Source organism: Symphalangus syndactylus, chromosome 16 (assembly GCF_028878055.3).
Source record: "Symphalangus syndactylus isolate Jambi chromosome 16, NHGRI_mSymSyn1-v2.1_pri, whole genome shotgun sequence".
Classification (NCBI taxonomy): Eukaryota; Metazoa; Chordata; class Mammalia; order Primates; family Hylobatidae; genus Symphalangus; species Symphalangus syndactylus.
The window spans coordinates 15702063-15716311 of record NC_072438.2 but is presented as its reverse complement, the minus strand read 5'-3'; the positions used below and the strand labels follow the sequence as shown (position 1 = coordinate 15716311).

The following is a 14249-nucleotide window of genomic DNA, read 5'->3' as shown; positions in this document are numbered from 1 at the left end:
CTATGGCAACGTGGAGCTGTGCTATTCTGATCACTGCTACCAAGCCAAGCAGGTGTCCGGAAAGTTTTGGGGAGGATTTTGAGTTGGGTAATTTTTGGCTCTTCTTGACATTTCCTAAGTGCCGTGATGTCTAAAATTTTGTTCTATTGGTTCCTGCTAAAGTGAACAAGAAGTTCCCTCTCCCACCAGCTGTTTTTTTTTTTTTTTTTTTTTTGAGACGGAGTCTTGCTCTGTCACCAGGCTGGTGTGAATTGGTGCAATCTCAGCTCACTGCAACCTCCGCCTCCCGGGTTCAAATGATTCTCTTGCCTCAGCCTCCCGAGTAGCTGAGACTAAAGGCACACGCCACCATGTCCAGCTAATTTTTGTATTTTTAGTAGAGATGGGGTTTCACCATGTTGGCCAGGATGGTCTCGATCTCTTGACCTCGTGATCCGCCTGCCTCAGCCTCCCAAAGTGCTGGGATTACAGGCGTGAGCCACCGCACCCAGCCTAGCTCTGGGTTTTGAAACAATGACAGGAGGGACTCAGGGCTGAAAGAAGTGAGGGAGGAGGCCAGGGTGGTGGCTGTTGCCTGTAATCCCAGCAGTTTGGGAGGCTGAAGCAGGTGGATTGCTTGAGCCCAGGAGTTCAAGACCAGCCTGGGCAACATGTAAGACCTCATCTCTACAAAAAATACCCCCCCCCAAAAAAAGCTGGGAATGGTGGAGTGTGCCTGTAGTCCCAGCTACAGGGTTGCTGGGATGCTGAAGTAGGAGGATTGCTTGATCCCAGGAGGCTGAGGTTTTGGTGAACCGAGATCACGCCACTGCACTCCAGCCTGGGTGACAGAACAAGACTCTGTCTCAAAAAAAAAAAAAAAAAGAAAGAAAGAAAAAAGAAAAGAAAAGAAAAAGAAGTAAGGAGATGCTGAAAATGCCCCCCCACCCCAAACCACACCTCAGGGGTGTTTGTCTAAGAAAACATCTTTCGTGACCTGTGTGTTACCTTCTTTACAGGCACCTGAAATGCAGAAGGGAGCTTGCTGGGTTTCAGACATGGGTAAGTGTGGGGTGGCATTGCAGCAGGGATTGGAGGCCGTCAGACCAAAGAGGTGACCCAGAGTGGCCATGGGCACAGGACTCAATCTCTCAGAGCCTCTGGTTCCTGGTCTATAGCCTGGGGACGATCTCACCTCCCAGGTTGTCGTGTGGATTTAATGAGCCACCAGGTGTAATCAGTATTCAGGAAGGGGTGGTAATGGTCTCTGGTGTGGTTATGGAGGAAGCTGATGTCCACCAGCTCCACTTCCACACAGGTTAGCTCCCAGGTCTTCCCAATAACCCTTTGGGACAAAGGATTTACTGAGCTGATGCTCAGGGAGGTCCAATGAGTTGCTCCAGGTCTAATGACATTGCCTAAGCATGTCATAACCCCTCCCCATGCTCAGTTCCCTGATTTAAATCAGTGCCTCTTGGAAGCAATCACAGTGCCCTTCGGGAGGTGAGTAGATACATAAGTGGATACGTAAGCTGTGGTCCATCCAGACAATGGAATATTACTCACCAATAAAGAGAAATGAGTTATCAAGCCATGGAAAACCATGGAGGAAGCTGAGCTGCATATCACGGAGTGAAGGGAGTCAGGCTGAAAAGTCTACACACTGCACCATTCCAACTCTGTGACATTCCAGACAGGGCACAACCATGGAGATTGGGAAAAGATCCGTGGTTGCCAGGAGGCAGCAGGAGGGAGGGATGAATCAGTGGAGTGTAAAGAGCCTTAGGACAGTGACGCCAGTCTGTATGATGCGGCAGTGGTGGTCCACGTCTTTCTACATTTTTCCAAACCCACAGAATACACAATGCCCAGGGTGGCCCCCGATGTAAATGCTGCACTCTAGGAGATAGCAATGTGTGAGTGCATGTTATCCATTGGAACAGGTGTGGGGAGGCTTTGCATGGGGAGATGTGGGGTCTATGGGAACTGTCTGCACTTTCCACTCAGCTTTGCTGGGAACCCCAAACTGCTCTTAGAAATAAGGTCTATTAAAAAGGGATAGGGGGTGGCTGGGTGTGGGGGCTCACACCTGTACGCCCGGCACTTTGGGGGGCAGAGAGAGATGGGAGGATCACTTGAGCTCAGGAGTTCAAGACCAGCCTGGGCAACATGGCAAAACCCCTTCTCTACAGAAAATACAAAAAGTAACTAGATGTGGTGGTGTGTACCTGTAGTCCCAGCTACTTTGGAGGCTGAGGTAGAAGGATCACCTGAGCCTGGGAAGATCACACCACTACACTCCAAGGGAGTGAGACCCTATCTCAAAAAAACCTGGGGGGAGTAGGGGGCAGAATAAAGCCAGCACCTCCTCCAGGGAGCCTTCCCTGACCACCATCACCTGCTGCAATTTCTCCCCCTGCCAGGAATCTGCAGGCTGTCATCACTTCTCCTCTGTTTAGCCCCTCCCCAGAATAACAGTGGCTGGGGTTTCCAGCTTCTGGACCTAACAGGCCCCTCCAGAGCAGGTACGGGGCTATGTGCCTTAGACCCTTCCACCTCACACCAGGGCACCCAGCGAGACCTGTGAGGGAGTGGGTAGCAGGTGTTGAACGAATGCCCCGTCCTGCCAATGACCGACGTTTGTAAGAGAGACTCAGCATGAAATGACAGCTGCACGGGGTGGGCACATTGATGTGCTCAGCAAATGAGGCCCCTGCTGCTGCTGTGTCCTGTGTCCAGTCCTGGTGACACAGCCCTGGGACCTGAGACCTGTGCCCAGGCCCCATGCTGGCTGCTGTCACGGTCACTCCTCCCTGCATCCAGGGCAGGCTGGGCCCATTTCGAAGGGGAGGGCTGGGGGAGGTGGGGGATCTCAGCTGGCAGTGCTCAGTGACATAGGGGCATGACTGGGACACAGGCAGGCCTGGGAACAGCGACTCTCCCCACACAGGCATTTTCCTTCTTCTGCCTCAAAGTTGCTTTTGCATCCTGGCTTTTTTTTTTTTTTTTTTTAATTCCCCAAATGAAACTTCCCAATGCACTTGGTGACTCATCTGCGGGCTGTTAAGTGGCATTCGCTGTCTGCCTTCAGAGATGAGCACATCACGACTCAGACCCATGGGAGGGCTCAGAACTACCCGGTGACAATGCAGTACATGTGTGTGGCAGGTGGGCGTGTGCATGGGGGTGTGTGTGGAGGTGCTGGCAGGCGTGGGCCTCTGATGTGGCACCAGCCCTGGTGACACAGAGCCGTGTGACCAGCACCAAGCCCCCCATGACACCCCCACCAGCCACAACTCCAGCCACTTGGGCTGTGATTCCAAGGAGACTGTGGAGTGGGCAGGGAACTCAGGTTTATAAAGGGAACATTGGGAAGGAGGGAGGAGTGGTGGGCCCAGGGTGGGATATGAGCAGGGAAGTGGGGGAGGAGGAAGGAGGGGGGTGGGAGCCCAGAGGCTCTACGGCCCAGCAGCTGCAGGGTGTGTGATCTTGGGAAGCTTCCATACCCTGAGACCCTCGGACAGTGAGGGAGGCCGCCCTGTATGTCACATTGTGTTAGGAAGATCTGTCGGGGTGTAACAGCAAAGAGAGCTTCCTACCTTAGGCATGGTCAAGGCCTGGTGGGATGGCCTCAGGAAAGAGGCAGTGGATGGGGCACATGGCCTGAGTGAGCTCCAGACCTTGCTAAATTGGAAAGGCACCCATGCAGCTCCTCTGCTGCACCCCTCTCCAGGACTCCCCATAGAATGCAGACTTCTGGTCCAGCTGGCCTGGGCAGGACAAGCTCTCCAGGTGGCTCTATGTGCACAGCCTGAGCTAAGCACCTCCGGCTTGGAGCACGGCTTCTCTATCTTGCTTTATTTATTTATTTAGAAACAGGGTCTCACTATGTCATCCAGGGTGGTCTTGAACTCCCGGGCTCAAGCAATCCTCCGGCCCAAGCCTCCCCAGTAGCTGGAACTACAGGCATATGCCACCACTGGCTCCAACCTTAATGTGCATGCAAATCCCAAGGGCATCTTATTAAAATGCAAATTCTGACTGAGTAGGTCCATGGTTGGCGCGGGATTCTGCATTCGTAACAGGCGTCCAGGTGACTGAGGAATGCTGGATGCTCATGTTGCTGGTCTGGTGGACCCACCACACTATGAACCACCCTGCTTTATAGTCATGGGTCTCAAATGCTCCTATGTCTCACAAACCCCCCAGGAACCTGGTAAAATGCAGATTCCTGGGCCTGGCTCCCAGGGATGCCGACAAGGGTAGTCCTAGGGTTTCGCTGTGCTAGAAGTCCAATGTGTGGCCAATATGTCTCAACATGTTCTGTTCTTTCTTTTCTTATCTCTTTTACTTTTTCCCTTCCCTTCCCTTCCCTCCGCTCCCCTCCCCTCCCCTCCTCTCCCCCTCCCCTTCCCTTCCCTTCCTTTCTTTTCTTCTCAGACAGGGTCTCACTCTGATGCCCAGGCTGGAGTGCAGTGGTGCAATCTTGGCTCACTGCAGCCTCAAACTCCCCAGTTCAAGCAATCCTCCCATTTCAGCTTCCTGAGTAGCTGGGACTACAGGCACGTGCCACCATGTCTGACTGATTTTTAAATTTTTTTGTGGAAATGGGTTTTTGCCATGTTGCCTAGGCTGGTCTTGAACTTCTGGGCTCAAGCAATCCCCCTGGCTTGGCCTCCCGAAGTGCTGGGATGACAGGTGTGAGCCACCACGCCCAAGCAGCCCCACATGTTGGGTTTTTTTTTGTTTTGTTGTTTGTGTGTGATGGAGTTTCGCTCTTGTTGCCCAGGCTAGAGTGCAATGGTGTGATCTCGGCTCACCGCAACCTCAGCTTCCCGAGTAGCTGGGATTAGGGGCATGTGCCATCAAGCCCGGCTAATTTTGTATTTTTAGTAGAGACAGGGTTTCACCATGTTGGTCAGGCTGGTCTCGAACTCCCGACCTCAGGTGATCCATGCCCCCCCCCCCCACCCAGGCCTCCCAAAGTGCTGGGATCACAGGCGTTAGCCACCATGCCTGGCCCATGGTGTTCTTATCTCATTAACTCAGTGGGCTAAAAACTCATTGCCACACTCAGTAGCTTAAACCACAGAAATGGATTCTGCCACAGTTACGGAGGTCGGAAGTCTGAAATCAGTAACACTGGGCAAAAGGCAAGGAGAATCTGTTCCCCGCTCTTCCAGATTCTGGGGACTGCCTGCATTCCTTCACTTGTGGCCACATAATTCCTATCTTCAATGCCAGCATCTTGGAATCTGTCTCTGCTCTATGTCCACATCAACTTCTCTGTGTGTGGTCAGATCTCTGTCTGCCTCTCTCCTGCAAGGAGACAAGCCAGGCTAGTGGCCCCTTCTCAAAATCCTTATTTAATCACATCTGCAAAACCCTTTTCTAAATAAGATACCACTCACAGGCTCCAGGAAGTGATCTCTTTGGGGGCCTGGTACAGCAATAGCCTGTAAACCCCCAAACTCTGCTCTCTTTCAGATGGTAACTCACCAAGCCTCTGTCTTCATTTTCTTTGAATACTTGGCATGTAGCCCAATGCCTGGAACAGGTAGGATGTCACTAAATGTTTATATGTTTTAATTTTTACTTATTTTATTATTATTGTTATTATTTTTGAGATGGAGTCTCACTCTGTTGCCCAGGCGGGAGTGCAGTGACGTGATCTCGGCTCACTGCAACCTCCAGTTCCTGGGATCAAGCGATTCTCCTGCCTCAGCCTCCCATGTAGCTGGGATTACAGGCATGTGCCACGACACCTGGCTAATTTTTTTTTGTATTTTTAGTACAAATGGGGTTTCACCATGTTGGCCAAGCTGGTCTCGAACTGTTGACCTCAAGTGATCCACCCACCTCGGCCTCCCAAAGGGCTGGGATTACAGGCGTGAGCCACCACACCCGGCCAAAAGTCAGTAAATGTTTGTTGAGTAAATGGAGGTAGGTTTTAAATAGGTGCAGGGAAGGAAGTGGGGCAGGAACTTGAATGCAGAGTCTGAAAATCATGGGCAGACATCAAAGGACTGAATTGTGGGGGGCATATTTGGATGTCAGGTTAAAGAGTTTGGACACTGTCCTATGGGCAAGAAAGAGCTTATATGAATTCCTTGCATAGCTGACTCATCCATCCATCCACTCATTCATTCATTCATTCAATACTCAACAGCAACATGCAGAGCTCAGCTCTTGGGGAAATGAGGACAGGTGTCCTAGAAGAGATAGCATCGAACAGCTGGCTCTTTCTTCCACCAGAGGTGTGTTTTAATAAGTTCTAGTATTTCTAGCAGTTATTGCTTTAAGTGTGTGGCTACTAGATTTTCTGGCTCATTCAGATTCACGACAATGAAATCTTTGTGGATTGTGCCTGGCACCCTTACATAATACCACTCTGTTCCCGTGAATGCTTTCCACCATGTGTTCTTCCTTATCAGTAGTAATTTGCCATTTTTCAAATGTCTGCTGTGAGCTTCTACTTCTCAATATTTTTGGTGCGTTTTCTTGTAAATAGCGCTTAACTGGACTTTAGTTTTTGCCCCAATCTTACAGACTTTGGATGGGAAATTCAGCCCATTCATCTGTGTTACAAAGGCTGGTAGCCATGGCTTTATTTATTTTATCTCATCTTATGTTTACTGTTATTAAGCTTATTGTTCTTGCTATTATTTACTTTTCCCCCTTAATTTTGCTTCCTTACTCTCCCTCCACCCCTCCCCCAACTTCTACCTAGTAATTCAGGAGTTCTACTCTGCTTCTTTCCCGTGAGTTGCTACTTTCCAATTCCTGAGAGTCATCATTAAACCAATCTTTCCCTGCTAATGTATTAAAAGTAAATGGTAATGAAGCCCCCCTCCCCACCACCAATAAGGCTTTCCTTCCCCACCTGAGAGTCATAATTAAACCAATCTTTCCCTGCTAATGTATTAAAAGTAAATGGTAATGAAGCACCCCTCCCAACCACCAATAAGGCTTTCCTTCCCCACTCACCAAATCAGATCCTTTACTTCCTCCTTCTCCCCTCAACCAAATGTGATCTTAAAATATTCTGACTTCTCCGTGATAAGATTCTATTTTTTTTTTAGTTCCAGGCTAATACAACTTTCTCTTGCAGCATGTAGCTTATGTTCTAAGAATCCTTATGTGGCATTGCTAGTACCAAATCACAGGCACATGTGGCTTAGCCATACTGTATATTTTGCAAGGGTCATTGCTCAATACCACTTCCTGTTCTGAGCGTTTGCTCTGTCTTGAAATCTCTACTGTGATTGAACTGTCTCGGTGACGGGGGAACTCTGAATATCTTCCTCTGAAAGGGGACATGGCTGGGGTCCTTTCTCTGTCTTACCACGTTGGATATTTTCTCTCTTTTGTCCAGACAGATGAATCCTGTAGTAGCCTTGATCCTATCATCAGAGTCCCTGGACATTGCTCCAAAGTCCCCTAGGAACCACTTCGACTTTCCTCCCCTTAGATGTGACCTGTTCTTTCTGGAACTCTGCAAGACCGTCTCTTTATCCTTGGCATCTGCGATTCCCAGGGACACTTTCTCCTGGCACTTTCCTAACCTCTGTTTCTCCTCCAGCTCTTCCTGGAGTACCTGTCCTTTGCGCAATATACTTCCTGGAACTGTCTTTCCAGTCTCTGCTTTTTGTCCCGATGATTTTCGTGTGCTTTTCCTCTACATCATGCAGCATTTACTCCACATTATCTTCCAGTTTGCTCAGTTGTCCTCACCTCCACTCTTCTCTTTCTGAATTTGCCTGTTGCTTTTTCAGTCTTTTAGCTCCACGGAATATGTTCAGTGTTGCTGTGTTCTGATAGAGGCTCCTTAAGCCGTCTTGTAGATTTTTGTTGTACTTTCTCTCTTCCCTTAGACCTCCACAGGAGGAACTTTCCAATCTGTCCTCTTCTCTCTGCTTAATGAGCCCCTGCAAAGGGTTTGTGAAGTGCCTCAGCCTCTCTGTGATTGTGTGTTCACATTAATATTTACTATTTTCTTAAATGTGCATATATCTCAAAATGTGAACAGTGATCATCTTTGAGTGATTTTTTTTCTCCTTCCTACTTTTAGTAATTCTCCAAATTTCCTACAGTTAGTGTATGATAAGGTGGAAAGACATCTTCAAGACTTTGGGCAAATAACTATGTCTGGGCCTCAATTTTCACATGAATAAAAAATGGGCCCAATGCCACCTCCCTCCTTGGGTCACTAGGGGGGCCCTTGAAAGCTGTGAAAGCCCCTAAGCCAACCTGGACAGAGCAGGCGAGGCTGATGGCAGGTGTTCTTCCTTCCTCTGTGAGCCTCACAGAGTCACAGGTGAACATTGGGGATCGGGGGTGGGCAGTGGGGGCAGCTGGAGAATCAAGTGAGGTGACTGACTTGAACTACGCCGCTTTGACAAAAGTCCTCCGAAGTAGTGTGTTCAGAACTCATCTCCAAAGCCATCTGGAATATTTGCTCCCAACACGTTGGTAAGTATTATCTCTGACAGTCACTCCGAGCCGCAGTTTCTGCTGTGATAACTAGGACAGGTATCTCAGGTTGGCTGTGGGGATCAGAGACAGAGCAGGCAGGGTCTCACATTCCCGAGGGCCTCTCAAGGATAGACCCTCGCCCTCATCTCCAAACCACGCTTCCCAGACATGAACCAAACGAGAGTCTCCAAACTGCCTGAGCCTTGCTCACTCCCTGGGCTAACACACGCTTTAAAGGAATCCCACAGTCACCGTGTGAAAAGCTTGCTACACTGCATTTGATTCTGGGCACTGAAAGCAGTACTTGGCTGCAGACACTCGTTCCAAACAGGCCCCATTTTTCCATCTCTGCTGCTGTTATTAGGGGAGCCCTTAGACTCTCTTGCAGCGCTGGAATAGGCGCTCAAGACGTGTGTTAATATTGCAACAGCAAATATAATGAATCTGCAGTTGGGGCCGCTGAGGCCGGAGTGGTGGATGAAAGGTGGCCGGAGCCTTTTCACGGATCCAAACCACCTGTTACAGGAGAAGGCGAGCGGCCTCGCTAAGCAACTGGACGTTCTGCAGGCGGGGCGGGGCCGGGGCCCGAGTCCGCTCGGAAACTTTCGCTGTGGGCGAGCCGGAACCGCCCTCTGGCCCCTCGGGCCCAACCGCGCATGGGGAGTGCCGGCCCGCAGCTAGGCGAGGCGCACCATGATTGGCGGAGGTGTGGAGTGATTGGCGGTTGCTCCGGCCGCTCAGCAGGCCGAGCTGGCGCCGCATCCGGGGGTCCGCGTCTGGAGTGGAGGAAGGCTGAAGGCCCCGCCCCTGCCCCGCCCCCTCGTGCAGAAGGCCGCGCTAGCCGGCTCTTCAGCAGCCAGTGCAGGTTGCTACCCCGCGGCCGCAGATCTCCCGGTTGCGCCGCGTTCAGCTGCTCCCGAACAACTTTACTAACGGCCCAGAGGCCCCAGGGCGTCGCAGCACCGCGTGCGGCCCACTCACAGGCTGGTGAGTACTTCGGGGCTGGGGCAGTGGCGCGGTGGCTGTGGGCAGCGCGCAGGAGGCGGGCAAGAGCCCTGAGGCACTGTCCGCCTCGGGCCTCAGTTTCCCCTTCCGAGCTGATGGGTGGCAGGCCCCAAAGTCCCGGCAAGGTCCCCGAAGTTGGAGGGCCGGGGGTCCCGCCCGCTCTGCAACGCGCGAGGCGACCCCTGTCCCGGGCCCGAACGAGTCACCCGGGGGGCGCGCCCCGGTCCCCCGCGCGCTGTCGCCTGGAGCCCCGCCGCGGGCGGGACAGCAGGCCCGAGAGGCGGAGCGGCCGGCGGCCAGGCCCCCTCCCCTCGCCCCGCACCATCCCCCTCGAGTTGCCCCGTCATGCCCCTCCCCCGCGGTCCCAGGACCCACGGCCGCCCTCGGTGCCTGCCCGGCCGCTGGAACGCGCCTGGGCCCGCGGGAGGTGTTGTGGGGGGAAGGGGGGTTCAGTCCCCCAGGGGGACCCGGCCCGCCCGAGGGGCAGCTTAGGGGACACTCTGAATCCTCACAGCCCACTTAGGAGCGCCGTGGCAGTTCCTCTCCGTCTCCCGGCCTCACAGTAGAGAGTTGAGAGGTTTCAGTGGCAGCACCTGGACCCTGCCTCGTATGATGAACTCCACCCTCTGGATCATTAGCTTTTTGTTTGATCAACGAAAACTTTCTGGAGAATCCTGCCCAGCTGTTTTGGATGTGATGGCGCCTTGGCCTCTCACCCACTTAGTAGTTGATGTTATGAATTCCAAGGAAGTCGCATTTGTGCAATCCCCCCACCACCCAGATTTAACCCTCTCAGTAGCCTTAGGCGGAGAAGTTATAGTCCCCATTTGACACCCCAGGAAGCTGAGGCTCAGCAGGGTTTGGTGCCAGCCCAGGACCACGAAGCTGATCGGGGCAGAGCCTGTGTGAAGCCTCTGCCCCATGTCTCCAGAAGCAGCCCCGCCTCTCCTCACCTTGGACAATGACCCCTGGCATTTGGCCCAGGGCTTTGCAGTTTGTAAAGGGCTTTCTCTTCTGCCAGCATCCATCACTCAAAGAGCTGTGCCCTGGGTACCCCATGTGCTGGCTGCCTGTTCTCTGCAGCAGGGGAGGGAGCCCACGGGAAGCCCAGAGGCCACCTTTGCCACTGTCCCCACCTGTTTACTTTTGTCTCCAAGGGTCTGTTATTCCCATGGGGTCTCCATTGTATCCAACCAGGGATTTAGAGGGAGGCTCCTCCACATTTCCGCCTCTTTTCCCTGCCTGCTGGTTTGTCCTCCTCCCTTCGCAGACACAGGAAAAGTTGGCTGGGAGACGCCGTCTCACCTTCTTTCCCAGGATGGAAGAGCATGGAGGGCATCTCTGACTTAGGCCTCCCCTGCCCATCCTGGACCAGGGCTGGACAGGCTTCTGGGGCTGGTCACAGAGGGGACTCCAGCTCAGTCTCAACCCCCAGAGATGTCTGCACTGCCGGACAGACCCGAAACACCCATCCTTGACGGTGGCAATAAGAATTATAATAGGTCGGGAGCTTTATGTCTACACGGCTCCCCTCCCCTCCCACTTCCCTACCTCCGGAAGTGGTACCACTACAGCCAGCCAGTCCCAGCCACAAACCAGACCACCCCCTGTGCCCTTCATTCCTCACTCCCAGTTGGTTCTCTCCTGTCTCTCCTGGCTCCTGAGCCTCACTGGGATACCTGCCCTGGTTCAGGACCCTTTCCTCTCCCTGAACGGCCCCCAGGCTCCTCCCTGGTCCCGATCCGGGCCTGGCTGCACACAGCCCTGCTGTTCTTCAGCTGCCACTTCCCTCTGGGCTATCGGGTCAGGTCCGCCTCCTGAGCTGGCATTCCTTCGGGCCCTCAGGGACCCACCTCGCCTCGCTGCTCACTCAGCCTCTCCCTCCTGTGTCCTCTCCCCAGCAGTCACCTCCCAGCCACCTGTGTGTTCCTGGCCACAAGGCTGGCTCACTGTCCCTCTGCTGCCTCCTCTTCTGGGCACAACCCCTGCTGGAATGCCCAGCCACCTCCCACCTTGCCTGGCTCCTGCCTGCTTGTCCAGAGGCTCAGTCAAGGCCTCATGCAGGATTACTGGCCTGCCTCTTCCCACAGTGGAGTGAGGGCCCCCTTCTGTGCCATCTTTGTGGGTGTCTGTTTAGGTGTTACCCTTCCCATCTAGATGAAGCTGCTCCAACGCTGGCCCTGGACAAGACTTCTCTAGGGCAGGGGGCCCAGCACAGCGCTTGGCACAAGATGGACCTACCCTCAGTCCACACCTGCTGCCCATCCAGGCCAGGCCTGGAGCAGGTGCCAGGTGTGTGGTGGGGGCTTGGCCACTGTGGCTGTCATGACTGCTGCTTGGGGCAGTCCCAATTCAAATCCCTCTGTTCCTGTGAATGTACCACATTGGATAGAGCTGGAATGTTCCTTGGTTTGTCCCTTAATGCTCTGAGCAAAAATAGGTACCTGGGATCCATCAAGGGCTTTGTGCCCTTGCCTTGAGGAGCAGCCCTGTGCCAGGGGGCTGGGTCAGGCCAGGCCAGAGCAGACATCCCAGGGCCGGGACCTCCTGGGCCTGCTCCCTTAGGGCTTGCTCACAGATGGGTTTTAAAATAATATTTGCTTTAATTTCAAAAACATTACACATTCATTATAGAAAACTAGGGAAATATGTTTAAAAGAAGAATAAAATGAAACCGCGCCATAAGCTTTATCCCCAGAGACAGCAAGTATCTTTTTTAGGGGGCGTTTTCTTCCATTTTTTGGCAGATAAATTTTGTTTTCATCCTAAACAGACTCCGGCTAATATCTTCTGCTGCTTTAAATCCTGCCTTAACAGTGTCATGCCCACCTTTTCCTTGTCTCGAAACGTTCATGTACGAGGTCACGTTTACCAGCTGTACCGCGTTGCACCATATGGAGGGGTGTAGGCTTTATAGCCAGCCCCTTTCTGGACAGTGCTGAAAGTGCCATGGGACGGACATTGTGTGTGAGCCCCAAGGGCATCTCCAGTGACTCCCCTGGACTGGCATCCTGGAGGCAGAGGCACTGATCAGAGAGAGTGTGAACATCATCTCGGCTTCCTAAGGGGGCTGTTTCTGAGGCGCTGGCTTGGGAGGTGGGGTTGCCCCCACAGAGAGAACAGAATGGGGGTGGCCTGGGTGAGGGCCAGAGCCCTTAGGGCAGAAGGCCACATGTGGTCATTCTGCTGCGGGTCTGAGTGGATGCATGGTGCCTGCAGCCCTCTCCAGGTGGCGGCCTCTCAGCTGAACTCCCTGGTGCCGGTGTTTGTGTTTGGATGGGATAAAAATACGCCTCAGTGCTCATGGGGAAAGAATGCTAGCAACTTTGCTTTTGTGGATCTTATACAGTGACGGCTTCTAAGCCATTGCTCTGGTCACCAGTAGGGAGTTGGGGCTGAGTGCCCCACCGTGCAGGTAGGGATCTGAGGGTGCAGAGTGGATGCAGCTGAAGATGCCTGGATGCTGGGGTTTGGGGGAGGGACTTGCTAAGGTCCCACGGCATTATTGCCTGGATGGTGCTCCTGCCCTAGGCCAGACTGCCTCAGGCTTCTGCCCACGTGCATTAAGTGCTTAATGTATTCCTGGCAAGGCAGCAGGTCTTTGAGTGGATAAGCTGCAGCCCCTGCCCTCAGGGCTGACAGTGGCTGTCACACGCAGGAAGACTCAGAGAGGGAAGGACCAGACAGCAGGTCCTTCACCCGGAGATCTTTTCTGATCTTCATTGTTCCTGTGACCAACCGTGACCAGGAATTGTTGTGCTTGTTTTGAAATAACAAGCCCTTTGATCCAAACCAGACTTGGCCAACCCTCAGAGAACCTGAAAATTAATCCTCCTGTATTCATCCATTCTTACTAACCAGAGATTTTACTTTAAACAGTTTTTTTTTTTTTTTTAACTGCAGTGTGACATACATGGTACATAGGCCAGCTAGAATCTGTTTTCCTGAAATCCCTTTTATGAAGTGTTTTCCAACTGAACATGCCTTTGTTTAGCACCTGGGAGTAATGGCTTAGGGTTTTTCTTTTTTTTTTTTTTTTTTGAGACGGAGTATCGCTTTGTCACCCAGGCTGGAGTGCAGTGGCGCGATCTCAGCTCACTGCAAGCTCTGTCTCCCGGGTTCACACCGTTCTCTTGCCTCAGCCTCCCAAGTAGTTGGGACTACAGGTGCCCGCCACCACGCCTGGCTAATTTTTTGTATTTTTAATAGAGACAGGGTTTCACTGTGCTAGCCAGGATGGTCTTGATCTCCTGACCTCGTGATCCGCCCGCCTCGGCCTCCCAAAGTGCTGGGTTTACAGGCATGAGCCGCTGCGCCCGGCCGGCTTAGGGTTTTTTTAAATGCCCAATAGTTTGCTTTCTCTTCTGTCACATACGTAATCCCCATAGCACCCCTATGTGGGAGGTGCTATCCCCATTTTACATATGGGGAAACAGACACAGTGAGGTCATGTGGCCACTAGTAAGGGTAACTGAAACTGATGCCCCATGCCATGTTGCTTCCAGCTGTAACCTCTAGCAGAGGGAGGGCTCTGATGAAGAGGTGATCACCTGAGTGCTGTGTGTTTACCTGGGCAGGTGAGGAAGACAAGGACTCGGGACAGACATAGCTTGGAAGCTCCCACAAAGGAGGTATCGCTGGAGCTCTTGACTTGAAGGGTGCTTAGGGTCTAGGCTGGGGGAGGAGGGTAGGAAGGCATTCCGGGAAGAGGGCCCTGTGGAAACAGAAGTGTGGAGGTCAGCGTTTGTGTGCTGATGTTGAAGGGTAGCCAGTGTTTTGCAGTGAACGGG

The 14249-nt window shown here is 52.7% G+C and overlaps 1 protein-coding gene across 3 annotated transcripts in view; it reads left to right on the top strand.

Moving 5' to 3' along the window:
• The first annotated feature begins 1023 nt into the window (after positions 1-1023).
• WFS1 (wolframin ER transmembrane glycoprotein) overlaps positions 1024-14249 on the top strand; it is a 42864-nt gene continuing 29638 nt past the window's right edge. The window contains exon 1 of one of the 3 annotated variants that reach the window (XM_063619729.1): positions 1024-1041. In XM_063619729.1, coding sequence (XP_063475799.1) covers positions 1038-1041 — 4 coding nt within the window. In that variant the 5' untranslated portion in view covers positions 1024-1037. Of the gene's footprint in view, positions 1042-9257; positions 9442-14249 lie in introns of those variants that run through there. The other 2 variants (XM_055246001.2, XM_055246002.2) reach the window with 2 other exon arrangements.